At 46.7% G+C, this 27827-nt stretch overlaps 2 protein-coding genes across 3 annotated transcripts in view; one reads left to right on the top strand and one right to left on the bottom strand.

Moving 5' to 3' along the window:
• Positions 1-346: 346 nt before the first annotated feature.
• On the top strand, positions 347-4361 carry LOC134966005 (ferritin light chain, oocyte isoform-like). Its single transcript, XM_063942455.1, has 4 exons — positions 347-613; positions 1606-1752; positions 2144-2269; positions 4081-4361. Exons 1-4 carry the CDS (start codon positions 512-514, stop codon positions 4237-4239), a joined length of 534 nt encoding a protein of 177 aa, XP_063798525.1. The 5' UTR covers positions 347-511; the 3' UTR covers positions 4240-4361.
• Positions 4362-10832: 6471 nt separating this feature from the next.
• Positions 10833-27827, bottom strand: part of LOC134966004 (circularly permutated Ras protein 1-like) — a 231235-nt gene continuing 214240 nt past the window's right edge. For both annotated transcript variants that reach the window (XM_063942453.1, XM_063942454.1), the window contains 5 exons: positions 27183-27294; positions 23202-23342; positions 21617-21710; positions 15372-15428; positions 10833-11937 (listed from right to left, as the gene is read on the bottom strand). In XM_063942453.1, the coding sequence (XP_063798523.1) occupies positions 11845-11937; positions 15372-15428; positions 21617-21710; positions 23202-23342; positions 27183-27294 (497 nt within the window). In that variant the 3' untranslated portion in view covers positions 10833-11844. The remainder of the gene's footprint in view (positions 11938-15371; positions 15429-21616; positions 21711-23201; positions 23343-27182; positions 27295-27827) is intronic.

The following is a 27827-nucleotide window of genomic DNA, read 5'->3' as shown; positions in this document are numbered from 1 at the left end:
AAATCAGTAAAAACAAGTATATATATATATTTGTTTAAATATGTAAAATATAAAATAGTCTCCTCTGTCAAACTCAACAACAGACTAATAAAACAGGTTTACTAAATAATGAAAATACTACTGATTGCCAAGTGGTGTTTGGAGAGTTGTTCAAGTACATCATATCACATCACATCACATACACAATGCCAATAGTCTTGTATTACATGTGTGTAACGGTGAGGCTAATTGGGAGAACTGTACTATGCACAGGGATAGATTGTATCAATTCCACAAACAGATGACGTAATGTGGGCGGTGCGCTGCGAGACTCCGCCCACTGCCTGTATAAAAGCCAGGCAGCAGGGCCAGCATATCTCAGAGCAGAAGATACAGTTGAGGGAGTTCTTGTCTCTTGCTTCAACAGTGCTTGAACGGAACAGGGATCCTTCTCCGTACTACAATTCTTACCACCATACACAGCAATCCTCACTTCCAGTCTCATCCTTATCCAACACCTAAAGCTGCCATCATGAGCTCCCAGATCCGCCAGAATTATCATCAGGAGAGCGAGGCTGGTGTCAATCGCATCGTTAACTTGGAGTTCCAGGCGTTCTACACCTACCAGTCACTGGTGAGTCCTTATTAGTGGGGCTTTCAGCCTGTAGTGCAGCAGTCTCTGGTAAACTGTAGTTGGATTGGGGGTTTAGTCAGGTTGCACATGCTTAGATTTGTAGTTCCTCCCCAGGCTGCTGTCTGTTGTTGTTTTTTATTTTTTTTATTGCCCCAATCGTTTTGTGTTGCATATCTATCTGCAACTCGCTTTCTACAGCTGAGACATGCACTAATGCTGCTATATTGTCAGTGTTCCAGGCTTAGTAGGTGACAAACCTTTAAAGCTGTAGTTCCACCCAATACATTGCTCTTGCTGATGTGCTGCAAGCTGCACCCCCTATAGCTGTCTCTTCCTAGAGTTCTATTGTTCCCCTTCCAGCCCTTGCTATAAAGTTTGGTGGTCCGGGCAGACAGAGGGTGAATTGAAGCATATTGGTCAACTTCTAATACTGGTTAGAGGTTAATTGTTGTCTTGTAGGACTATGGGGGCTGCTATGTTCAACATGTTTGGTCTTTCCTAATTTCTTGTCCCACATGTCTTCCGCTCAGCAGGCAAAGTTGTCAACAATATATTTAGTTTAAGTGGTGGGTGGAGTTTTTTTTTTTTTATATTGCACACTCTAAAATACATCCCTCTACACTGTCTTCTATGCAACATTATGATCTGCACATAGTGTTTAGTTCCATTTCAGTAAATGGTGCCATTTTAATAACCTGCAGTGTATTTATTTAATGGTATTTTGGCGAAGGCTTCTGTGTTCTGCACATCTGAAGGCACCATAAGGAACTTTATTTCTGGTTTGAGTGAGGATACTTCACGTTACCGAGCACTCTAGCCTCTGCTTCTTGTTTTGGGTTTCCACACAATGACCTGACTCTGCTCGCTACCTCAACTTCCAGCCTTCTGCTTACCTGAGGCAATGCTCCAGATATGCTCGCAATCTGGATGTTGCTGTAGTTCTTTGTCTGTAATATTCCACCACCTACAAAGCTTTGTTCTCTCCACTTCAGGGGTTCTACTTTGACCGTGACGATGTTGCTCTGGCCAAGTTCTCAAAGTTCTTCCGTGAGCAGTCTGAGAAGAAGCAAGAGCAAGCAGAGCACTTCTTGAAGTTCCAGAACAAGCGTGGGGGACGTGTAGTGCTTCAGGATATCAAGGTAATGCCTTGTCTTGGGAGCACAGTGTATTGTGTTTAATGGGATAACAAACTGAAAGGGAACAATCCTTGCACTGAATGGGCTGGTATCTTCCATCAGGCTGAATCAATTATTCATAAAAGCTGTCTAGAACAGCCTGTGGATCTTCAGATGTTAACCCACAAGCCTCAGTATACCTTATAATATAGCTGATGGATATCAGCGGTCAGGATATGCTGGGACTTGTAGTGTTGCAACACCTGGAGAGATGTTCTCAAAGCCTACGTTAGTAGCTAGTGGCATGTCTACAGTGCATTTGGAAATGGATGATGGACACTGGTTCAGAGCTAAAGCCTGGCACATTGTAGTGGTGACTAACCTTAACATATGTGGCTTATTTTTGTTTTGCAAGAAACCGGACGCTGATGAGTGGGGAAATGGAACCAATGCTATAGAGTATGCCTTGAAGCTGGAGAAGAGCATCAACCAGGCCCTACTGGACCTCCACAAGATTGCTACAGACCATGCTGACCCTCATGTAAGTTCAATACGAAAGTCCATCTTTGCATATAGACCAAATCTGTCCCTTTGAGAAGCGAGGGATAATACAATACCTGTATCTAGAGCACAGGTTCTCAATCTGTCCTCGGGACCCCTCACAGTGCATGTTTTCCAGGTCTCCTCACAGAATCACAAGCTAAATATTTGGCTCTACCTGTATACCTTTTTAAAATGTAATTGACTAATAAGTACATCTACTGGGTAAATTGAAAAACGTTGACTTTGTGGGGTCCGGAGGACAGCGAACCACTCATCTAGACCATATCTGGTGCTGTTGTATGGACTCTTATCTCTTAGGGGTAAGGCATGTCACCAGCTTTTAAATGGAGTGGCTAAAAGCTTTTCCTGATAGGCATGACCAGACAAATTACATGACATTCATCTGCAGATCCACTCTGTCAGTCCCTAAATTTGTTACCTGTATTCTACCATATTCAATATAAAATACTTTCTCACACATAGGTACATTAACCATACTACACCAATGTACATCTCTTCGCTCATCTCAAAATATCTCCCAACCTGACCTCTCCGATCTACGTCTCTCATCCATACTCACTACTTGCTCCCATGCACAATTGCAGGACTTCCTTCGTGCTGCACCCACTCTGTGGAATGCCCTACCATGCACAATAAGACTCTCCCCTAGTCTCCAAACGTTCCCTGAAAACTCGCCTCTTCAGGCTAGCTTATCACATTCCAAAACCGCTCACTCAACCTTCATAAGCTTTCCTATCCGATTTATATCCCCACTGTACAGTCCGCACATATCCTCCACATATTTTCTTTCACTTTGCCTTCTTTCTGACCAGGGTTCCATTGCTGTGATATCATGCATCCCACCTAGAACCTTTGCAATCCGGTGGACAAATATACAATAGATAATGCCTTTCCTTGTGTATCAATGCCTATTTCCCTATAGATTGTTAGCTTGTGAGCAGGGCCTTCCTACCTCTGACTGTGTGTTACCCAGTTTTGTTGTATCATCGTGTCCAATTGTAAAGCGCAACGGAATATGCTGCGCTTTATAAGACTAAACAAACAAATAAATTACAGCAGGTATTTAGCACAGGCAGGGGCCTGTGTGCTGATGTCTGAACACACTTGGGACACTAATATAAACTCTACAGTATAGGAACATGCTGGTTGCTCTACACAGCACAATGTAATGTGACCATTGTATAGGGGTCCATGAGCTGATTCTGCAAACTAACCAAAACTAGAGGCAGCTGGCCAAAGGCAGCCAAGCATGCATTATTCTACCTTTTACATAAGTGGTTCCTGAACTCTGTCCTCAAGGACCCCCAACGACCCCCAACAGTTTGTTTTCCAGGTCACCTAGCAGGTGCACAGGTGTAGTCTTTACTCACTGACACACTTTTAAAAGATCCAGAGGTGGAGCTAATATCACTTGTGATTCTGTGAGGAGGCCTGGAAAATGAACTGTTAAGGGTCTTTGGGGACATAATTACCTTAGACCTATAGCAATGCCACATGTCAGTCTGACTTTTTGGAGGGTTGGGTGTCTTTATCTTACTTAGACTTGTGGCTTCATGGGTAACAAATGTTCTATATGGCTGCATGAAATGAACTGTTCCAGAATGTCCTGTCTTAGCTGGTGGAAATTTGTTGCCATTTTTAAACAGGGTAATTCTCTCTAGCAGAGCCACTCCACCCTATAGAAAATGGGCAGAAATAATGTCTTAAACATTGCTACTATTATGTATGCATCTTGAAATATGTGGTGCTGCAATAACATGGACTTATTGATTAATATCTTCCTGACAGATGTGTGACTTCCTGGAGTCTGAGTATCTGGAGAAGGAGGTGAAACTGATCAAGAAGCTGGGAGACCACCTCACTAACCTGAAACGCGTGAAGGCAGCTGAGGTTGGCTTGGGAGAATACCTGTTTGACAAGCTGACCCTGGGGGAGGACAGTGACTGAATCTGTTCCTTTCTGGCCTGTGGCTAAGAGCTGCTCTAAGCAAATGCTACAATCATAGGGATGGGGTCTCTGGTGTGGGTGACTTGCTTGCTCTGAAAATAAAATGTATTCCTAGCATCACACTGCATGTCTGTCTTCATGAGCATAAAACCACTATCTTGTGCAGATGCAATAAGGAGAATCTAGAAAAGCCATTATTGGGCTCTATGTATAGCAAGCCTTGCGTAGTCAAAGGAACACGACCCAAAATATACAATATTTTAGTATGTTAGTTTAGGGCTATGAGTTTGTGTTGAACACACCCATTGGTGCAGATCTGTACAAGCAAAGTAGTTATACACCTTGTAAATGCACCACTAGTTTCCTTCACACTTCTTTTAGGTTGGGTGATCTATCAAACATTGAGGAACATGGTAAGACCTCATACCATGCTATGGACCGTGGCACAGGAGCAGAATACGTAACAGGCTGAGGTCAGGTGTTGGTGTGAGGTCATTGAAATGCACAGTTAATCCTCCATGAGGCAGCATGTCAACTACATCTTTAAAACTATATCCACATTACAATAGCCAATGTGGCTTTCAACAGCTCTAGGAAGTACATAGATATGTGATTCTCCTCCTATTTTCCCAAAAGATGTGAACATCTGAAAGATCATTGCTTTTAGATAGCAATGCCATAGAGCTGATCACTGCAAGTTTTGTTCTAGAGCAGTGTTGGATAATCCAATTTACTTCAAGTAATGGGTCTACGCCTGCCTAGCTTTTTAAAAAAAGCTGCTGATCTCTGGTTATTTCAAAAATAAAATAATTCATAAGTCTTCGCATCACTTCTCCCAAAATGTATCCAGATGCCAGTGATGTGCACCATAATTCCACCACTGCCCATCTGCTACGCTTGGACTTGATCAGTGGCGTAACTACTGCCCTCGCAGTGGCTTGGAGGCGGGGGGCGCCGCCACTGATTTAGCGCAGAGTTCGTCCGCATGTCAATCTGCTGTCTCCCTAGCCGCAGCTGTGAAGGAGGGCACAGCGCACGCCTCTCCTGTGTCCCTCCTGCGTCTCCGGCAGGTCTATTAAATGAAGTGCCTGTTCGTGAGCTCTGGCTCACATACCGGCATTTCATTTAACATACACTTCGGGGACACAGGAGAGGTGCGCGCTGTGCCCTCCGTGTCCCTCCTTCACAAAACAGCGGGGGAGAGTTGTTAATGGCACTGGGGTGGTAAGGGAGCATGTGTGTACCTGGCACTGTGGGGGAATATCTGGCACTGAAGGCATATGTGGCACTGGGAGCACAGCCCTAGCAACAAGCATTACCCCCTGGCACCGTGCATGGAACCAAGAGCATGAAACCCCTGGCAACGAGCATGACACCCTGAGCATGAAAACCCCTGGCACCGTGCATGGAACCAAGAGCATGAAACCCCTGGCAACGAGCAGGTAATTTAACAGTAATTAGAAGCCTTACTGTAGGACAAAATGTGTCACCGGCATTACGGTGTGTGGTATACTATATCACGGGGCATTGTGGTATAATGTGTCAGGGGCATTGCAGTGTGGCATAATGTATAACTGACATTGCGGTGTGTGGAATAGGGTATAATGGGCATTGCGGTGTGTGGTATACTATATCACGGGCATTGTGGTATAATGTCTCAGGGGCATTGCAGTGTGGCATAATGTATAATGGACATTGCGGTGTGTGGAATAGGGTATAATGGGCATTGCGGTGTGGTATACTATATCACGGGCATTGTGGTATAATGTCTCGGGGTCATTGCAGTGTGTATCATAATGTGTCACAGGCATTGTATGTGCTATAATGTATCAGGGGCATTGCAGTGTGTAGCATGTATAACAGGCATTGCGATTCCTGTCATAATGTGTCACAGGCATTATGGTGTGTGCATTATGTGTGGCATAATGTCTAAGGGCCATTGCAGTATGTGGCATAATGTATACTGGGCATTACTATAAGGAGGAAAAATGACAAATAATGTAAGGGGCATGAATCAGGATTATTTTTCTTTCCTGTGGTGGCTAACGTCTGGGCGTGCAGGTTGCAAAACTGGGGTATAAGGTAGTCTTTTCCTGCAATGCCACGCACGCCCATTTCAACAAAGCCACACCCCTTTTTCAGGCGCACGCAGATTCATCGCTTTACTAGTGCCAATTATGGGGGAGCGGCAAAGAATTTTTTTGGCTTGGGGGAGAGAAATTTCTAGTTACGCCACTGGACTTAATACTAGCTCCATGTGCTGTTAGTACCCCACAAACCCTCATAATCCCATATAGACCCCTTACACTTCCCCCAGGTGTTCGTGTAGTGGTGGAAATAGTGGCCTAATGACACCATTTTCCTAGCCTGTCCATAACAAGTGATGCAGCATTTCATCATTCCTCTGAAGAGGAGTTGTGATATATATACAGTGTATAAAGAGACCATTAGTACAGTCTATGTATATGAAAAATAACCACCCTTACAATCCTGTTGCTGAGACCTCTTCACCTTCCCTTCAGATCTCCATAAGTGTAACTTACTGAAACTGTAGCCAAGTAGAGAGAAGCGCTTCCCAAATATCCCCAGAGCAGAGTTTCCCATTCTCTGCCATTGCAGTCCAGGTTTTAGGGCTATTCATGCTTGAGCACAGTTGACTAAATTAGTACCTCAGTCAATTAGATTTAACTATCTGGGCGCAATCATGCATATCCTTTAAACCCTAGACTCTAATGAGCGAGTTTGGTAAACTCTGCCCCAAAGAACAGAAACAGGGCAGGCTTTGCCTAGTGAGGTAGTGGCCTCCGGTTATACAGAACAAGCGCCTAATGCTGAGTCAGCTGTCAGCGTCATGCTAATGTGACTATAGGTGTACAGAGTCCTACACATCTATGCAATCATTCCTCCGTCCATCCCTATCATCTGCACTGACACCTACCTCATGCTAGGTGATGCGACTCAGAATGCTAGGAACTCTGGCTACACAACTACTCCCACCCACGAAACGATTCTCTTGCATGCGTTTGCGTTGTTGCTGCCACCCGGAATGCTGACTCAGCGGCTGCAAATGTCTGATATGCGCTTGTAAGTCCACACAAATGCATAGGACAAGATTTTATCACGCCAACCTCAGTGCGCTACAAACATGTCCAAAAAATAAATATCTGATTTTATTCAGAAGATCACAGCAGTGTCTTGGAGTTCAAACAAAGTTTCCAAATGTATGTAAATAAATTAACACTTTACATGTCATTTTTGTGATCCAATACTCACAGTATCAGAGAATAGGGCAGCATCAATAAACACATAAAAGTATAAATAGTGAGGGCAGCCGCCAACAACAATAAACTTACATGAAAATAAAACCTAACATTAAGATAAAAAAAATGAAAGGATACAAATTACATGTTGCTCAGAGCCAGGTCTGCTGTAAGGGGTAAATTTACTAAAGCTTCTAAAACAGGGAATAGGTGATGTTGCCTATAGCAGCCAATCAGATGCTATCTATCATTTCTCTATTGCCTTTTAGAAAATGATAAACAGAATCTGATTGGTTGCTATGGGCAACATCACCAATTCTCTGTTTAAGACGCTTTAGTAAATTTACCCCTAAGGTTTTCATCCTCTTTTCCAATGAAGTTTCAGCCATTGTGTCCTGACACAGTCTGCTTCCACATTTACCAGTCTTCTCTTTGGGGGTGATTCAGACCTGATTGCTGGGCTGCCAACTTTTGCTGTTCTGCATTCAGATGGTCGCCACCTCCAGGGGGAGTGTAAATTTGCCGTGCAAGTTTGCGATCCTATGCGTACGCAGAGCTGCAAAAATCCAGTGTGTGCAGCCCAGGACTTGGGGTGGGGGGGGGGGTCATTCTGAGTTGTTCGCTAGCAAATTTCGGTCACAGCGCAGCGATCAGGCACATGCGCGTTGTACTATTACAACGACCGATGTAGTTTCACGCAAGGTCTAGCGAAGCTTTTCAGTCCCACAGCTGGACGCAGAGTGATTGACAGGAAGAGGGTGTTTCTGGGTGGCAACTGACCGTTTTCAGGGAGTGAGCGGAAAAATGCAGGCGTGGCTGGCTGAACGCAGGGCGTGTTCGTGATGTCAAAACAGGAACTGAATAGTCTGAAGTGATCGCAAGCGCTGAGTAGGTCTGGAGCTACTCTGAAACTGCACAAAATAATTTTGTAGCCGCTCTGCGATCCTTTCGTTCGCACTTCTGCTAAGCTAAAATACACTCCCAGAGGGCGGCGGCTTAGCATTTGCACGGCTGCTAAAAGCAGCTAGCGAGCGAACAACTCGGAATGACCACCATACTCCTACAGTGCAATGAGAACAGGCTGATCCCTGAAAACGCTTGGGAACGCCTGCATCTTTCCGGACACTCCCAGTAAAGGTCAGTTACCACCCACAAATGGCTCTTTCTGTCAATCACCTTGTGAACGCCCGTGCAATCTGAATTTTTGCACCATCCTGTTGCTGGCCGGCGATGCCCATTGTTGGCCGATGCGCGTGCGCATTGCGGTGCATACGCTTGCACAGTCTATTGCTGGTTGCCCGCTGTGCGAAAACTCACAGAAGCGATCAGATCTGAATCGCCCCCTTACTCTGACACCAGAAAGACGCAGTGGATCATTTGTAGTCTGGCTTTGGTTCCAATACCCTGGTGGTATGGTCTGGATCCTACTATAGTGAGAGGATCCCCAGCACATGTTGGTTGGCGGCCAAGCTGCATACACAGCAGTTTTCTACCTCTGTCCTGCAAGAGGCTCACTGGCCGAAGCCTGCAAGGATGCGCCATTGCTCTTGGCGCAGGAACATGATCTCCAAGTGGTATATCGTCCAATATTTTGCCTTCCCACCCTCCACTTGGTCACCATCACCTGGACTTGGCGTGACATTTTATATTAGTGCCTAAGCAGTTAAGTAAAATATATGCTCACATAGGTCTTAATGTTATGACCAAACCATGAGCTAAATGCTGCCCTGAGAATCTAATCTTGTGCAGAGGAATGTGCTCCGTGCTGTATAACGCAGCTGTTTGTGAGCTACACATCTGATTGTGCATTTCATGTCAAAGTATTATCATCCTTTATTTATATGGTTCCAAAAGGGCTCCGCAGTGCCTAACAAAGTACATAAACAGCAGCGGTTTGAACAAAACAAGAAAAGTGACTTACACAGTGTCCATGCCCTGCATTGTTCAGTACTGTATGTGTGTGTGTATATCTATCTATCTATCTATCTATCTATCTCTGCATCAGCAGTTATAGTACCCAAATAACCAGTAGATGGCAGAAACCAAAGTTTTGGTGCCCAGTGAGATTATGGATAAGTGAGGGAAGGATAAGCACAAGAGGGAAGAGGGTCTTGCTCAGGAGACCTTACAGTCTACCGTATGGTGGTCTCTTTTTGTTGTTATTGTTGTAAAGACCATTGTTTTATTTGTTGGAAGCATGTGAGTACAAGTTTGATGTAGCTGAGTTTCTGTACTCACCAGTGACGCCCTGAGTCAGCAAAGAGTCCAGTTCCTTAACCAGTGGTTTAATTGAAGATAAAGCAGATACAGCTGTACTCACTGTTACACACACTGGTAGTTGGAGCAGAATTTGAGCAGAGCAGGGTGTCATACTGCTCACCAGGCGGTGCGTGCATGCAGATGCCAGGTTGCGGTGGAGGATCACTGGAAAAAATGTTGGAAGGCAGGTAATCGCAGGTGTCTCGCGAGCTAAGTGGAAGTCTACTGTCTCCCACTATGGCACACTAACACAGTGGCAAGAAGACACCGTGCATGGACAGTACTTAGGTTGGCAGCCATCTTGGTACAGGGAATGAAGCCTACCTAGAGAAGAGCACTCCAATATTATTTATCTGTAACTTGCATGATGTCAGTGATATCCAGAAGGTGTAATGATTACTGAATACATGTGATTCTGGGAACTTCATATAAGACTTTCTTGATATTTCTGAACCTGGTGTAGCCTGTGTTGTAATTAGTACACTGTACTTGGGCATACAGAATTAGGTGTCTATTAGTGCCACAGCTTGAGCAGGCAAATTCAGCATTTGCCCAAGAACCAAAACACAAGGGGGTCTACCATGCAAATTTCTAACAAATGACAAAGGCATTTCATGGACAGTGTCCTATGTTTTCATGGTGTACAATGTCTATTATTATGGTCATGGCCAGTGGTCAGGTCATGTATGGGGTGTAGTGTCCTGTATCTGCATAGTGTGTAACAGATGTATTATGGTCATGTCATGTTGGGGGTGTAGTGTCCTATGTCTGTATAGGGTGTAGTAGGTGTATTATGGTCATGTCCAGTGGTCAGGTCATGTTGGGAGTGTAGTGTCCTATGTCTGTATAGGGTGTAATAGATGTATTATGGTCATGTACAGTGGTCAGGTCATGTTAGGGGTGTAGTGTCCTGTGTCTGTATAGAGTGTAATAGATGTATTATGGTCATGTCCGGTGGTCAGGTCATTTGGGGGTATAGTATTGTATATCCCTACAGTGTATAAGAGAATTGTATTAGGATCACATCCAGTGGGTTGGGTCATGTTAGTAAGGAGTTGTGTAGGAGACTTAGAATTTCTTAAGAAAGTTTATTGCATTTACATTATTTTAGCTTATGATTTTGTGGTGCTTTAAATGACTTTTACATACAGTATATCCTATATAATACAAGGCTAACGCTGCTCCTCACCTCTATGTGGGGAATTCAAGTGTTTTGGGCCCGAGTGAGAAATTCAATTGCTGCTCCGTTCACCTGCCCTGACATTACTGTGATGTTGTTCCTTCATTTTGACGGGCTTGTATCTAGTAAAATGAATACATACTGTACCATCCATGTAACACACTGGCAAGAGAGAAGCATATTGCTTAGTTCTGTGTTATAAAGGGGAATATCACTCTTTACAGAAAGGTAACATCAGGAGCAACAATGACTTTCTTACGGGTAGTGACACCCACACTGGCAGGAGTACCACCATGTTGTTCAGAAAGATGGCTTCTGGCTAAATCAGGTTGTATTAGGCCATAAATATTCACCTGACCAGATTCTTCATGTGTTGGTGAGGAGGTGTATTACACCCTATTAAGGTATGTAGTGATACAATGGAATCTGAGTAGGGGGAGTTCACAAACTTCATTGAGTGTTAGTTCTAGAGGCATTGGCCACCTGTTGCATACAGCACTACAATGCTGATGTTCCAATAGAAACATTTACATTATTCCCAAGGGAAGGCTAGCCATAGGGTATCTGGCTTCTCGTGACCAACACTCCCTCTACTGTTTCTGAAACACCACTTATACTGCTACACAGGGCTGCCAAAAGCGGCCACGGGCCAGGGGCATGGTCAAATGTGGGGAGGCATGGCCACAAGCCCTAAAAAATGTGAAAATGCTGGCAGCTGCTCAGGGGGATATTTGTCCCACTCGGCACCACTGTAAAGGGGGACAATGACCTCCTTAGCAGCTGACTCTGACCGAACCCATCCCCAGGCCCCTCCAACAAGCCCGGCCCTGGGCAACAAGGAACCCACCATATTATGAAGGGTTGGAGACGCATAGAAATATAAATATTGAAATGGCTTTGTCCTGTTTATTGTTCAGCCTGATGTTTTAGCTTATCCAGCACTCTGTTCTTGGCTCGCTTCATGTGAAATATCATTTTCGCCATTTCATCTGAAAATGTCTGGAAAGAAAAAAAAATGTATGACGATCATCAAGACGTTATTTTGTTTTCTAAGGCACAGCATCAAGTACGGCCTTCTACTTAACTATAAGTAACAAGCTGACACACTTGGTGTATATTTACTGACATTGTGGCAATAAAGGTGCATACACACTTGTTGAGAAATGAACAACGTTGCTCATTTTCACCCTTCCTGAGCAACGTTTGTTCACGTTCTCTGCAAGTGTGTATGCCAGCAACGGCGAGTGATGCGCAGCCCTACGGGTCGTTAACGATCCTCGCTGTCGTCCGTTTATGTGTGCTCAATTTGGGCTGTCGTCCAAGAGCTGCCTCTACGGCCCGGCCGCAGCGTGACATCACTGAGCGGTATGGTCGTCATATCGCTCAGTGTGTACGCCCAGCCGCGACCACCCGGCCCGGGAGGGGGAAACATTAGGCGATGTTGCTTATATAGCACATCGTCTAGTGTGTACCCACCATTTGAATATATTTTTATTTTTGCATTTTCTGCATTTATAAACAAAAAATATACCACTATCAGGCTGGTTTAGTGTTACTCAGCTGGGCAGTAACTGTTCTCTTCACTGAGATGCTTTCCGCTATTTATTGTTTTATACAAGTTTAACTTAACACATTTGTATGTTTTTCTCTTATCTTGTTTTTATCAATAATTTGACGTCAGTGTTGCTTTTATTTTTATACACCACAATACTTCTCTTTGTATACATCAGTTTTCAATTAGAAGAACAGAGCAAGAGATAATGCAAAGTATTTAGTAAAAGTTGCAGAAAGTTTTATACAAACAAATGGATTGCTTTGTGAGCACTTTCTGGCACTGATAACCTCTAGTATCATTCTTTTTATATTTTGTAGTATTGGTAACATATGATAGGCTAGAATATCTATTATATAACATTCTAATGTGTCAGTTTAGCAACTGCCAAGTAAGGGGGTTGTTCAGGTTTGTTAGCAAACCAAAAAAGCACACTTATGGGCAAAACCATACTGCACTGCAGGTGGGGCAGATGTAACATGTGCAGAGAGAGTTAGATTTGGGTGGGTTATATTTTTTCTGTGCAGGGTAAATACTGGCTGCTTTATTTTTTACACTGCAATTTAGATTTCAGTTTGACCACACCCCACCCAAATCTAATTCTCTGCACATGTTACATCTGCTCCACCTGCAGTGTAACATGGTTTTGCCCATTAGTGTACTTTTTTGGTTTGCAAACAAACCTGAATAAGGCCCAAAAAGTGAGAGGAAGAATCCTTTCCCCTCCCATCACAGCTCTCACTGACTACCCGACTGATGCATTATTTTTCTCTTGAGCTCCAACCACCTGAGGACAAGGTCATGAGACAGAAATGGGAGCAAGAGGGAGAGACATGGGAGGAAGTGAGGGAGAGAGATAGGAGGAAAAGGGTGATGTAGAGAAAGTGAGAGGTATGGGAGGAAGAGAGATACAGTGCCCTTTCTAGCCATGTAAATCACATGGGACGCCCGCCGTGGCACTTTGTGGCTCCTTCTGCTCTTCCGCCCTCTTCCATAGTACTCCGTTTGCAAAGTTTCACAGAATGATGCGGTTGCGTCGTGTCATTTTGTGAAACGCCGCCCCCTCGAGCGGAGTACTATGGGTGGGAGGAGGAGGAGCAAAATATCAGCACTGGCGGGCATGCAATGAGCATGACACCCAGAGCATGAAACCCCTGGCAACGAGCATGAGACCAAGCGTGTAAAACCCCTGGCAACGAGCAGGTAATTTAAAAGTAATTAGATGCTTTACTGTAGGGCATAAGGTATCATGGGCATTGGGGTGTTACATAATATGGTGCAAGGGGCATTACTGTGTGGGGCTTAATATGGTGAAATGTTTTTTTTCCTGTGGTGGCTGGGTCTGTTGTTGCAGGGTCAAAAACTGGGGTGTAAGGTAGTCTTTTCCTGTGAGGCCACACCCATTTTAGTGAGACCACTCCCATTTTAGCGAGGCTGCGTCCCCTCACCAGGAGTGTGCAAAATATTTTTTTTCATGTTTATGGGGGTGAGGTGCATTTTTTTAATGCTCACACTGGGATTCAAATTGTCTAGAAACAGCCCTGGAAAGAAAGTGTGATTTACCACCAAATGTGCTAATACAGGGGCTGCATATCTGCAAGTCTATTAACATGTGATGACTGTACCGCTCTCTTTTAAATTTGAAGATATTTAGGCATGACCTGTCTCTGGGAAATATACTAGTCTTGTAGTTGATACAGGCCCTCATTCCGACCTGATCGCTAGCAGGCTACTTTTAGCACAGCTGCGATCAGGTAGTCGCCGCCTATAGGGGAGGGGGAATCGTTGTGCAGGGCTGCGCTCGCTTGTGCAGAGAGCTGCACAAACAAAAGTTTGTGTAGTCTCTGCACAGCTTAGGACTTACCCGCTGCGATCATCCAGGACGGAGCTGACGTCAAGATCCCTCCCTGGAAATGGCTGGGCACGCCTGCGTTCGGACAGACACTCCCTGAAAACGGTTGCGATCGCTTTATTCGTTGTTCTGTTGCTCCCTGGCGACGACCGTCGCCAGGGAGCGACGCACCTGCGCATTGTGACCCATGCGCAGGCGCACTACAGACCTGATTGCACCGCTGCAAAAAACTGCAGCGTGCGATAAGGTCGGAATGACCCCCGTAGTACGTACTGTAATCTAATACACTGTTACCAGTGGCCTGGTCCTCTGCCATGGTTCAGTAGGTTGCTGATTGCACATGCAGGTACAGAATCAGTATGTAGTTACGCAACGTGATCAGGCCCGGCGACAGAGGGGGGACAAAGGGGACACTTATAACGGGCCCCGAGATTCCAAGGGGCCCCGGATCCTCAGGAATCTCAGACGCCAGTTCTTGTGTCCCCCTTAAGTGGTCATTTAATTTTCTCAAAAGTTTTCCCAGCTGCCATTGCAGTGGCAGCAGCAGCGGCAGTGTGCTATCGGACACTGGGGGTTTGGTGAGGCTGCGGGACACTGGGGGTTTGGTGAGGCTGCGGGACACTGGGGGGATGGTGAGGCTGCGGGACACTGGGGGGATGGTGAGGCTGCGGGACACTGGGGGGATGGTGAGGCTGCGGGACACTGGGGGGATGGTGAGGCTGCGGGACACTGGGGGGATGGTGAGGCTGCGGGACACTGGGGGGGGTTGGTGAGGCTGCGGGACACTAGGGGGATGGTGAGGCTGCGGGACACTAGGGGGATGGTGAGGCTGCGGGAGATGGGGGTGAGGCTGCAGGAGACGGGGGTGAGACCGGAAAGAGATGGGGTATGAGCCAGTCGTCAACCAGCCTGTACCTACCAGGGAGGGATGGGAGGGCCCCAAAACCATATGTGTACTGGGCCCCAAAATTTCAGTTGCCGGCCCTGAACGTGATACTGTATCAACACTAGTATAGTGACACTACTTACTTTTACAACAGGCACGTCTGTGATGCTGTCCTCTACATTCCCTTTCAATGTTTTTTGCTGAAAACAGATAACATCCTAAATAATGTATCAAAAAATATCATAACATACAGACAAAACATATTAGCACCTATAAACCCTCAGGACCTATAGCTGTTACCAATTTCATTTAACTCCTTTATTATTTACTAATTTTCGGGATCTATTATCAACATCTTATCTATACACCTGTTCAGTATTACGTTGTCAATGGCTAATAGTGCTATCATTGGTGTTAGGTTACCTTTGCACTTATTTATTTGTTTTTCAAAAAGGTTTTATTAGTCGATTTACAGTCATACACAAAGTCAGAATGTTGCACCAGAACAGTAAAAATAAGATTTTACTTACCGGTAAATCTATTTCTCGTAGTCCGTAGAGGATGCTGGGGACTCCGTAAGGACCATGGGGGATAGACGGGCTCCGCAGGAGATAGGCCACTTTAAGAAAGCTTTGGATTCTGGGTGTGCACTGGCTCCTCCCTCTATGTCCCTCCTCCAGACCTCAGTTAGAGAAACTGTGCCCAGAGGAGATGAACAGTACGAGGAAAGGAGTTTTGTAAATCTAAGGGCAAGATTCATACCAGCCACACCAATCACACCGTATAACTTGTGATAAACTACCCAGTTAACAGTATGAACAATAACATAGCCTCGGTTCAAACCCGATAAACTATAACATAACCCTTATGTAAGCAATAACTATATACAAGTCTTGCAGAAGAAGTCCGCACTTGGGACGGGCGCCCAGCATCCTCTATGGACTACGAGAAATAGATTTACCGGTAAGTAAAATCTTATTTTCTCTAATGTCCTAGAGGATGCTGGGGACTCCGTAAGGACCATGGGGATTATACCAAAGCTCCCAAACGGGCGGGAGAGTGCAGATGACTCTGCAGCACCGATTGAGCAAACAGGAGGTCCTCCTCAGCCAGGGTATCAAACTTATAGAACTTTGCAAAGGTGTTTGACCACGACCAAGTAGCAGCTCGGCACAGTTGTAGTGCTGAGACCCCTCGGGCAGCCGCCCAAGAAGAGCCCACCTTCCTAGTGGAATGGGCCTTAATCGATTTAGGCAATGGCAACCCTGCCGAAGAATGCGCCTGCTGAATCGTGTTACAGATCCAGCGAACAATAGTCTGCTTTGAAGCAGGAGCGCCAACCTTGTTGGCTGCATACAGAACAAACAGAGCTTCAGTCTTCCTGATCCTAGCTGTTCTGGTCACATAAATCTTTAAAGCCCTGACCACATCCAGGGACTCGGAATCCTCCAAGTCGCCACAGGCACGACAATAGGTTGGTTCGTATGAAAAGATGAGACCACCTTTGGCAGAAATTGAGGACGAGTCCTCAACTCTGCCCTATCCACGTGAAAAATCAGGTATGGGCTTTTATATGATAAAGCCGCCAATTCCGAAACCCGCCTTGCAGAAGCTAAGGCCAACAACATGACCACTTTCCAAGTGAGGTATTTCAACTCCACTGTTTTAAGTGGTTCAAACCAAGGTGACTTAAGGAAACTTAATACCACGTTAAGGTCCCAAGGCGCCACCGGAGGTACAAAGGGAGGCTGAATATGCAGCACGCCCTTCACAAAAGTCTGTACTTCAGGAAGAGAAGCCAATTCTCTTTGAAAGAAAATGGATAAGGCCGAAATTTGAACCTTTATGGACCCTAATTTTAGGCCCAAATTCACTCCCGTTTGAAGGAAGTGAAGCAGACGGCCCAACTGGAACTCCTCCGTAGGAGCAGCTCTGGCCTCACACCAAGAAACATATTTTCGCCATATACGGTGATAATGTTTCAACGTCACGTCCTTCCTAGCCTTGATCAGGGTAGGAATGACCTCTTCCGGAATCCCTTTTTCCGCTAGGATCCGGCGTTCAACCGCCATGCCGTCAAACGCAGCCGCTGTAAGTCTTGGAACAGACAGGGCCCCTGCTCCAGCAGGTCCTGCCTTAGAGGAAGAGGCCACGGATCTTCTGTGAGCAACTCTTGCAGATCCGGATACCAAGTCCTCCTTGGCCAATCTGGAACAATGAGGATTGTTCTGACCCTTCTTATTCTTATTATCCTCAACACCTTGGGTATGAGAGGTAGAGGAGGAAACACATAGACCGATCTGAACACCCAAGGTGTCACCAGAGCGTCCACCGCCTGAGGGTCTCTTGACCTGGCGCAATAACTCTTTAGCTTTTTGTTGAGGCGGGACGCCATCATGTCTATCTGAGGCAGTCCCCACCGATCCGTTATCTGTGTGAAGGCTTCTTGATGAAGTCCCCACTCTCCCGGATGCAGGTCGTGCCTGCTGAGGAAGTCCGCCTCCCAGTTGTCCACCCCCGGGATGAACACTGCTGATAGTGCGCTTACATGGCCTTCCGCCCTGCGTAGAATCCTGGTCGCCTCTGCCATGGCCACTCTGCTCCTTGTGCCGCCTTGTACTGCTGTGACATTGTCTGACTGAATCAGAACCGGTTTGTTCCGAAGCCATTCCTCCGCTTGGCGTAGGGCATTGTATATGGCCCTCAACTCCAGGACATTGATGTGGAGACCAGTCTCTAGGCTTGACCAGAGACCCTGGAAATTTCTTCCTAGTGCGACAGTTCCCCAACCTCGGAGGCTCGCGTCTGTGGTCACCAGGACCCAGTCCTGAATGCCGAACCTGCGACCCTCCAGAAGGTGAGCACTGCGCAGCCACCACAGGAGAGACACCCTGGCCCTGGGAGACAGGGTGATCCGTTTTTGCATGTGTAGATGGGACCCGGACCATTTGTCCAATAGGTCCCATTGAAAGGGGTATCCGTTCACATGGTCGACCATGTTATGGTCGACAGTCATTAGGTCGACCACTATTGGTCGACATTGACATGGACACATGGTCGACACATGAAAATGGTCGACACATGGAAGGTCGACACATTAAAAGGTCAACATGAGTTTTTTAACTTTTTTTTCTTTTGGGGAACTTTTCCATACTTTACGATCCACATGGACTACGATTGGAACGGTAAAGTGTGCCGAGTGAAGCGGAGCGAAGGCACCATGCCCGAAGCATGGCGAGCGGACGCGGTGCACTAATTGGGGTTCCCAGTCACTTTACGCAAAAAACGACACCAAAAAAAGTTAAAAACTCATGTCGACCTTTCATGTGTCGACCATGTGTCCATGTCGACCATGTCAATGTCGACCATTCATACCGGAAGCATTGAAAGGTCCTTGCATGGAACCTGCCGAAGGGGATGGCCTCGTATGTAGCCACCATCTTCCCCAGAACCCTCGTGCAATGATGCTCTGAAACCTTTTTTGGCTTTAATAGGTTCCTGACCAGAGCTACGAGCTCCTGAGCCTTCTCCACTGGAAGAAAAACTCTTTTTTGGTCTGTGTCTAGATTCAGGCCCAAAAAGGTCAGACGCGTTGCAGGGACTAGCTGGGATTTCGGTAAATTGAGAATCCAGCCGTGCCTCTGCAACGTCTTCACGGACAGAGACACGCTGTCCAGCAACTTCTCCCGGGATCTCGCCTTTATGAGGAGATCGTCCAAGTATGGGATAATTGTGACGCCCTGCCTGCGCAGGAGCACCATCATTTCCGCCATTACCTTGGTGAAAATACTCTGGGCTGTGGAAAGACCAAACGGCAACGTCTAAAATTGGTAGTGACAGTCCTGTACTGCAAATCTCAGAAACGCCTGGTGAGGAGGGAAAATCGGAACATGAAGGTACGCATCCTTTATGTCCAGGGACACCATCCAGTCCCCTCCCTCCAGGCTGGTGATGACCGCTCTGAGCGATTCCATTTTGAACTTGAACCTCTTCAAGTACAGGTTCAGGGATTTCAGATTTAAAATGGGTCTGACCGAACCGTCCGGTTTCGGTACCACAAACAGGGATGAATAAATAACCCTTTCCTTGCTGGAGATGAGGAGCTTCGACTATCACCTGTTGAATGTACAATTTGTGAATTGCAGCCAACACCAGCTCCCTTTCCGACGGGGAAGCCGGCAGAGCCAATTTGAAAAACCGGCGAGGAGGCATGTCTTCGAATTCCAGTCTGTATCCCTGGGAAACAATTTCTATTGCCCAGGGATCCACCTGTGAGAGAACCCAGGTGTGGCTGAAAAGACGAAGACGTGCCCCCACTTGATCCGCCCCCGTTTATTCTGGAGCTTAGTAAACAAATGTCTCTCTGAGCATCCCTCATATACAAGGCAGCATCTCTGATATGCTCAATGGTCATTAGAATGGTATCCCTATCTAAGGTGTCAATCTCCGCAGATAAGGAGTCTGCCCATGCCACGATAGCACTACAATCCCAGGCCGACGCTATGGCGGGGTCTAACGATAGTTCCTGAATGTGTGTAAATGTGCTTCATGGTAATTTCCTGCTTGCGATCAGCAGGATTCTTGAGGGAAGCTGTATCCTGAGAAGGCAGTGCCACCTTCTTGGATAAGCGTGTCAGCGCCTTGTCTACTTTAGGCGAAGATTCCCATCTTATCCTATCCTTCTGTGGAAATGGATACGCCATGAGAATCCTTTTGGGAACATGTAGTCTCCTATCCGGAGACTCCCAAGCCTTTTTGCACAATTCGCTTAGCTCAAATGAGGACGGAAAGGTGACCTCAGGCTTTTTCCCTTTATACATGTGAACCCTCGTGTCAGGGACAGGGGGTTCCTCAGTGATATGCAAAACCTCCTTTATGGCAATAATCATGTATCGAATACCCTTTGCCACCTTCGGCTGTAATTTTGCCTCCTCATAATAGACACTCGAGTCAGTATCTGTGTCGGTATCTGTGTCAGCGACCTGGGATATGGGGCGCTTTTGAGACCCTGAAGGTCCTGGCGCCACAGGGACTGGCACGGTCTGGCTACCTGACTGATCCCTAGCTTCAGCCTTGTCTAACCTTTTATGCAATAGATTCACATTTGCATTTAAGACATTCAGCATATCCACCCAGTCCGGTGTCGGCGTTGCCGACGGCGATCTGACATTCAAACACTCCCCCTCCACATTAAGCGAGCCTTCCTCATCAAACATGTTGACACACACAGGGAAACTCTTTTCTGAAGACAGTATCCCCTTGAAGGCCCTTCGGAGAGACAGAGAGAGAGTATGCCAGCACACACCCCAGCGAAAAGACCCTGGAGACCAACACAAAATGTTTTTCCCCAGCAGCGCTGTATAATATCTTATCCGCCAATTATGTGCCCCCCCCCCCCCCCCCTCTCTTTTAAACACCCCTTCACCGTGTGTAAGCAGGGGAGAGTCCGGGGAGCTTTCTCTCAGCGTTCTGTGGAGAGAGAAATGGCGCTGGTGAGTGCTGAGGGAGAAGCCCCGCCCCCTCGGCGGCGGGCTTCGGTCCTGCTCAAAGTTGTGTAAAAATGGCGGGGGCTCTTTTATATACATGTACAGTGCCCAGCTGTACATGTATATACCTTTTTGCCATGTCTTGAGGTGTTAATATTGCTGCCCAGCGCGCCCCCCTTGCGCCCTGCACCCATACAATGACCGGAGTGTGTGAGGTGTGTGGAGCAATGACGCACAGCTGTGGTGCTGTGCGTTACCTCAGTGAAGCCGCTGAAGGCTTCTGCCGCCTGAGACGTCTTCTTGCTTCTGTTCTTCTGGCTCTGTAAAGGAGAACGGCGGCGTGGCTCCGGGGGTGGACGCCCAGGACTAACCTGTGTTCACCCCCTCTGGAGCTAATAGTGTTCAGTAGCCGAGGCAGAAGATCCTATAATTTAAGTAGGTCTGCTCCTCTCTCCCCAGTCCCTCGATGCAGGGAGCCTGTTGCCAGCAGAGCTCCCTGTAAAAATAGAAAAATCCAAACAAAAATGCTTTCTAATGCAAAGAACTCAAAAGAGCTCCCTGCAGTGCACCCATCTTCCTCTGGGCACAGTGTAAAACTGAGGTCTGGAGGAGGGACATAGAGGGAGGAGCCAGTGCACACCCAGAATCCAAAGCTTTCTTAAAGTGCCCTATCTCCTGCGGAGCCAGTCTATCCCCCATGGTCCTTACGGAGTCCCCAGCATCCTCTAGGACATTAGAGAAAATTACGGTACATATAATAACCCAGAAAAGGAATTATCTAGCAAGCAGGCGAGTAAATCTTTTTTTTTATTAAGTAAGCAAGATGACATAACTAGTGTATGAAAATACAGAGTCCCTCAGGCTTATGCTTTGCACTTATTTATTAACATAATAAAACGAACCTGCTCATACACCTGCAAATCCTCATAGACAGGAGCCATAGTGCACTCCCAGTCCTCATAGACAACGCCTTGGTCCTCGTACTTCTCATTTCTCCTGAGAAACAACAAGCATGACATGGCATAAGCAAAACAGAAGAAAGGACTCTTACAGTATATAGTCTACTATAGACACAGACACTGTTGTCATCTGTAACCAGGCTCAGACTGGCCCACAGGGGTACAGGGGAAATCACTGGTGGGCCCCACTGCCTGGGGGCCCACCTCCTGCTCTAAGGATCAGGTTCCAGACTGTGCACTTGAATTATACACTATACATATGTTACCTTATACTGGACTATGGTGTATTTTCTACAGTGCATTGCTGTTATTAATCTGTTATTAATCTGGTACATTATCATGCATGAAGCAGCTGAATTTACTGTATATATTTATGAAGGGGCCCAGACGTTGCACTCTCTAATGGTTAGTCAAACCAATGAGGTGGCAGGCCACACCCCCTCTGCAGACTGGCCACACCCCTAACATGGTCCCCTACCACTGCATTCCCCCGGTGGGCCCTACATGCCCAAGTCCGACACTGTCTGTAACTGATGTGTAACACTAACGTATTAAACTTCAAACGATTGCAGATAATTAGGGTAATTTGTTAGTAAATGAAAGCCAGCAAAACGTAACTTTCCCGACACTGCATTATCACTCACACGCCCCCTAGAGGCTCCAGGCATGTAAACACCTGACCTCCAATCCCCCAGTGCTCATTGGCTTTTATTGCTGATACCAGTGATACTTATTTGGATGAAATGTGAGTGGTACATAATGGGTCTGATCCTGAGTCAGACGTAAGTCCAAATACAGGCGAGTCTGGTGGATATCTGCAAACTGTGCATGCGTCGTACAAAGGCGCACCGGGGTGAAGACTGAAAGTGCAGACAGATTGCTTCATCTGTTGAAAGATCTATCTTTGTCTGAAATGGGCGGTTACTGTGCAGACTCATAGAACAGAACTGTCTCGTGGGCGTGTCATGTGAGTGTCATGGGCGTGTATACCGATTTCCATGTTTGCAGTGAGCAGAGGAATGAAGCCTGTTTCAGACCGATCCTTTGCACCCTGCATGGGGTGGGTGCAAGCAGTGGCGTCACTGGGGGGAAGGTTGCAGGCATTTTGATGTCACCTCTTAGGGGTGACTCCTCCTCAGTGACGGGGAGTAGGAGCCGGCAGTGCAGCCAAGCAAGTTTTCAGGGGCAGCCCAGCATCTCCGGGAATGCTACGCACAAGGTCATTCCCATGAGGACACGCCCCCTTTTTCGGCCAAGCACACCAGGGCCTTTCAGCGCACTGGGCGTCACTGACCCCAGTGATGCCCCTGGGTACAAGTCAATACTTACGATGGTGTCTGCAGATATGGATGGGAAAACAATATACCGCCCACCCATCCGGACAGGTAACCGGCATAGACGGGCGGATACTTGCATTAGTATTACGTAGCAAGCTGGCTGCTGGGCCATGCAGAACAGTATCGCATATGTGTCTGACTCAGAATCAGGCCCCACCGTGTCAGCAATAATAGGAACCCATCATACTTACATCACTTGGTCTACCAGCTCTCTCAGCTCTAGAGCCACTTTCCTGGCTTCATTGACACGTCCTTCCATAGCCAGGCGTGCACTGAACTGAACACTGTGGTTCTGTAGAACAATCAGGTTAATGGACTCGAGGGCAGCAGTACTAGTGCAGGGGGAAGACAGGAAACCGGAGCAATGAAAAAGCAGAAATCAATAGCGTGTAAAGAAAATCGGCAAAGTAATTTCCTACTGGTCCTTTTGTAACAAATTATTTTCCACAGTAAAGATAATTTCAGAAGTGGGCTAGAGAAGTTATTGCCTATGACACTGCCTAAACACAAACCCTAGGACATGGCCGCAACTAGTGGGGGGGCTAAGGGGGCATGTGCCCCGGGTGCAGAATCTGAGAGGGCACAGAGATGGGTACTCTGCCTCCCCTCCTTTCTCTCAGCCCTTCTGCCAGGTCCAAGAACCCTCGCTGCAGGTACCCGGTCCCCTGCATCACCAATGTGGACTCCTGGGAAACTCCCCTCTCCCCGGCAACTAGAATGCTAATGAATGAGGCAGGGGCGATGACCATGAACTCTCCAGCTGCCCCCTTTCATTTCCCGAGCGCTGGTCAATGGCCGCTCACACACTCCTGTGCCTGTGTAAGTGCTGTCTGCCCCCAGGCCTGTTTACCAGCGCCTTCCCCCTCCCGCAGCTCCACCAGATGAGAAGAGGACCCTAAGGGGCTACCTATCGTCGGGTCCCAGACAGAATCCTTGGTGCAGGTCCCCCGCTCCTCAGTACCACCAATGCGGACTCAAGTTAAAAAATCCTCCCCCCAGCAACTAGAACACGTATGAATGGGGTGGGGGTGGCCATTCACAAACTCCTGTGCCTGTGTAAACCATATCTGCCCCTGGCCCTGTTGCTCAACGCCTCCCCCTTCCTGCACAGCAGCTCCACTAGAAAAGGAAAGTGTGAGAGGAAGCAGGAGCAGATGATAATTAGTCTGAGGTGAGGTCTCTATATGCCAGGACGGCTGCTGCCTCCCAAAGAGTGGTCCCAGGTCCCGACTGGCATGCAGGGCTTTGTAGTCCTACAACAGTTGGCCAGTTGGAGTTCTCCTCCCCACAGTGTGTGTGATACAGTGACTGCATGGCTTATATCAGGTATATAACACCAGCCAGTCCCAGGGACTCCTCTCTGCAGCCAGGATAACCCACATTGTGTGTGTGTCCCTACACAGAAAGTTGGTACTCCTCCTCTTTAATTGTCCCTAGGTCCTGACTGGCATGCTGGTCTTTGTAGTCCTACAGCAGTTCGCCAGTCAGAGTCCCCCACAATAATGTATCTGTATGTTCGTTTTCTTGTGTTCCTATTAATTTTCCTAGGGAATGAGTGCTGGATGCACCCTGACGGTGCTATTTGTCACTGTGCCAAATGTTTATTACTGTGTTTTTGACATGGTTCCATAGTGTGTGTTTGTGTGCATAGGGGGCGCTAAATTACTGCTTTGCCCTGGGCGCCAAAAATCCTAGTTTCAGCCCTGCCTAGGAACACCAAACATTTTGAAGGTATGGATCATCAGGTTGACCCTAATTAGGTGGACAGTCAATAGATCCACCCCATATGGTTGCCATGGAAAATGTCGACTGGGTCAAAAGGGTCATTTGGTCGACAGGTAAAACATAGACACTGGAAAAGGCCGACAGGTACAAAAGGTCAACACATGGAAAGGTCGACATGAAACATTGTCAAAGCAAAAAAAAGGCAGACACATCATTTTAAAGGTTTTTTTGGTGTCGATTTCTCCGTCAAAGCACAGGGAACCCCAATTAGTGTACCAAGTCCCCTCACATGACGAGCAACCTATGGGCAGATTATTATTCCCAATAATAGTCCATGTCGATGGCAAAATATGAAAAAAATTCCTAAAACGTGTGTCGGCCACATGTGTGTTGACCATATATGTGTCGACCATTTGAACCTGTTGTCCTTTTGACCCCTGTTAACCATAAGCACTGTCAACCTTTTACATGCCGGCCTATTGACCGTGTCGATCTAATGCATGTCGACCAATTGGGATCAACTGACTGTTTACCTAATTAGGGTTAACCTATAATTTGGATACCACATTTTGGATGTTCAAATATTGATGCAAAAACTTAAGGGCCCTACACATTTAACGGTACGCCGCCGAGCTGCCCGACGGTGGATACGGCCGACGGGTGACCCGGCGGTGGGGGGGCAGTGACGGGGGGGGGTGAAGTTCCTTCACTCCCCTCGTCACCCGGCTCCATAGAAGTGCAGGAAATATGGACGAGATCGTCCATATTGGCCTGCATGCACAGCCGACGGGGCACCAGCGATGAACGAGCGCGGGGCCGCGCATCGTTCATCGCTTGTGCCTCCACACTGAAAGATATGAACGATATCTCGTTCATTAATGAACGAGATCGTTCATATCTTTCAGTGAGATCGACCAGTGTGTAGGGCCTATTATACCCAGACCAACTTGCAACAAACAAATACATATAAAAATAAACTATTTACTATTAGTGAATAAAGGGGTCTATTCATGAAGAAGAGAGAGTGGAGAAGTGAGCCAGTGGAGAAGTTGTCCATGGCAACCAATCAGCTTTTAAATAACATTTGTCAAGCGCATTCTATAAAATTATACGTAGCAGCTGATTGGTTGCCATGGGCAGCTTCTCCTCTGGCTCACTTCTCCACTCTTTGACTGCTTAATGAATAGACCCCATCATAAGTTACTTACGTTACTACCTCTAACACATTGCTACCCCAGGCAGGTGCCAGTTCCATCTAGAACTGTGCAATTTAGCATTTTCCATTTTGATAGGGATTTTTGTACATCCGGTTTTAACAGCTATTATTATATATATATATATATATATATATATATATATATTATTATTATCTCATCGCATCTATAATTAAAGTAATTAAAGATGTTTTCTGCTTTAAATATCAATTCTATTTAAAGCCTTCCCTACTACATAATAACACTTTGGGTAACATACCACCCCTAGGAGCTCACACGATCTGCTTTATTTAGGTGGCCCCGTCACTGACACACAGCCAGGACCTCTGCCAATCATCTTCCCTGCTGCTTGACTCTCTCCGTAGCTGGGGAGATCTGACACAGCGTCTCTTTTCATTGAGCAGGTGTTCCTGCTACGGAGAGAGACAAGCAATGCTGCAGGATACCGGCTTAGATCCCAGCTAGTAATGGCCATCAATCTTTGATGGTTAGCAAACATTGATCGTTTTCGATACATGGGTTTGCCATTGATGACAGAGATATGATGGTTCTCTGCCATCAATAGCAGAGGACCACCATTTAGTGATGGCCATCGACCATCGATGATTTGAAATCATCGAAGGTCTATGACTAATGGTGAATACTTTTACCATCGATGAGGGAAATCCAGATGGTTTCCCGCCATCGATGGTTCAGAGCTACCGAATATTTTTTCTGCTCCAAGTGTTGGGATACAGAGCTTATCTCCGCCCCATGATACTCATGAAGCGCCCATGATCTGATTGGCCCACAGCTCATTTAACATTAATACAGGGGTGACCATCTGTGGGTAAAACCATCAATGGTTCCCTTACAGAAGGTTTTACACCATCAATGTTATCCATCAATGCTACCATCGATGGACAGCCCACCGATGGTCATCCCTACCACCGTTTGTTTTCCAGCTTGCAGGGCTTAGCCCTGCCCCTAATGCATTGCTTAGTTACCACCTCCCTTCCTGATTAGACCACCTCCTTCCCGGAGATTGACAGCAGGAAAGTCCATCCATGGGTTAAACCATTGATGGTTTCCTGCCACCAATGGAGAGCTTCCATCCCAGCTAGATGTAGGTGTTACTGGTAAATACAGAAAATGTTGGTGGGCTCAGTGGATGTAGTATCACTGGGGTGGGGCTTATTAAAATGTACATTTAAAAGCAGAAACCCCCTTTAAGCCTCTGATGATTACTCTTACCTATCATTAGTCACTGGTCTCTTCTGGCTGATTATCCGGTATCTTCCTCTTCCATCCGGAAGTGTGAAAGATAAATGCACTTGTATCGGGAGCTGGGAGTACCGGAGAACTTCTGTTGCAATTAAGACAATAAGGAATTTTTTAAGGTAAATAGTACTATGTTCTGGCCTATCCAGTAGATGAGAAATAAAAGCACATATAGGGGTATATGCAATTGCGGAATTCGACCGTTTTTAAATTCGACACAATTCGACAGTCGAATTCCGGCCGGGGGGTGCCGGAATTCGACATATTCAATACAAAATGGATTCGACAGTCCCGCTGTCGAAAAACGGAGGAATTGACGGATAAGTGCGTCCTGGATTCGACTTTTCCGACGGTGCAGAAATGGTTAAAAAACACTGGAAAAAATGCGTGGGGTCCCCCCTCCTAAGCATAACCAGCCTCGGGCTCTTTGAGCCGGTCCTGGTTGCAAAAATACGGGGGGGAAAATGACAGGGTATCCCCCGTATTTTAACAACCAGCACCGGGCTCTGCGCCTGGTCCTGGTGCAAAAATACGGGGGACAAAAAGCGTAGGGGTCCCCCGTATTTTTTGTGCCAGCACCCGGCTCCACTAGCTGGACAAATAATGCCACAGCCGGGG

The sequence above is a fragment of the Pseudophryne corroboree genome, chromosome 10 (assembly GCF_028390025.1).
Source record: "Pseudophryne corroboree isolate aPseCor3 chromosome 10, aPseCor3.hap2, whole genome shotgun sequence".
Lineage (NCBI taxonomy): Eukaryota > Metazoa > Chordata > Amphibia > Anura > Myobatrachidae > Pseudophryne > Pseudophryne corroboree.
Note: the sequence above shows the minus strand (reverse complement) of the source record. Positions and strands in the feature narration are given on the sequence as shown.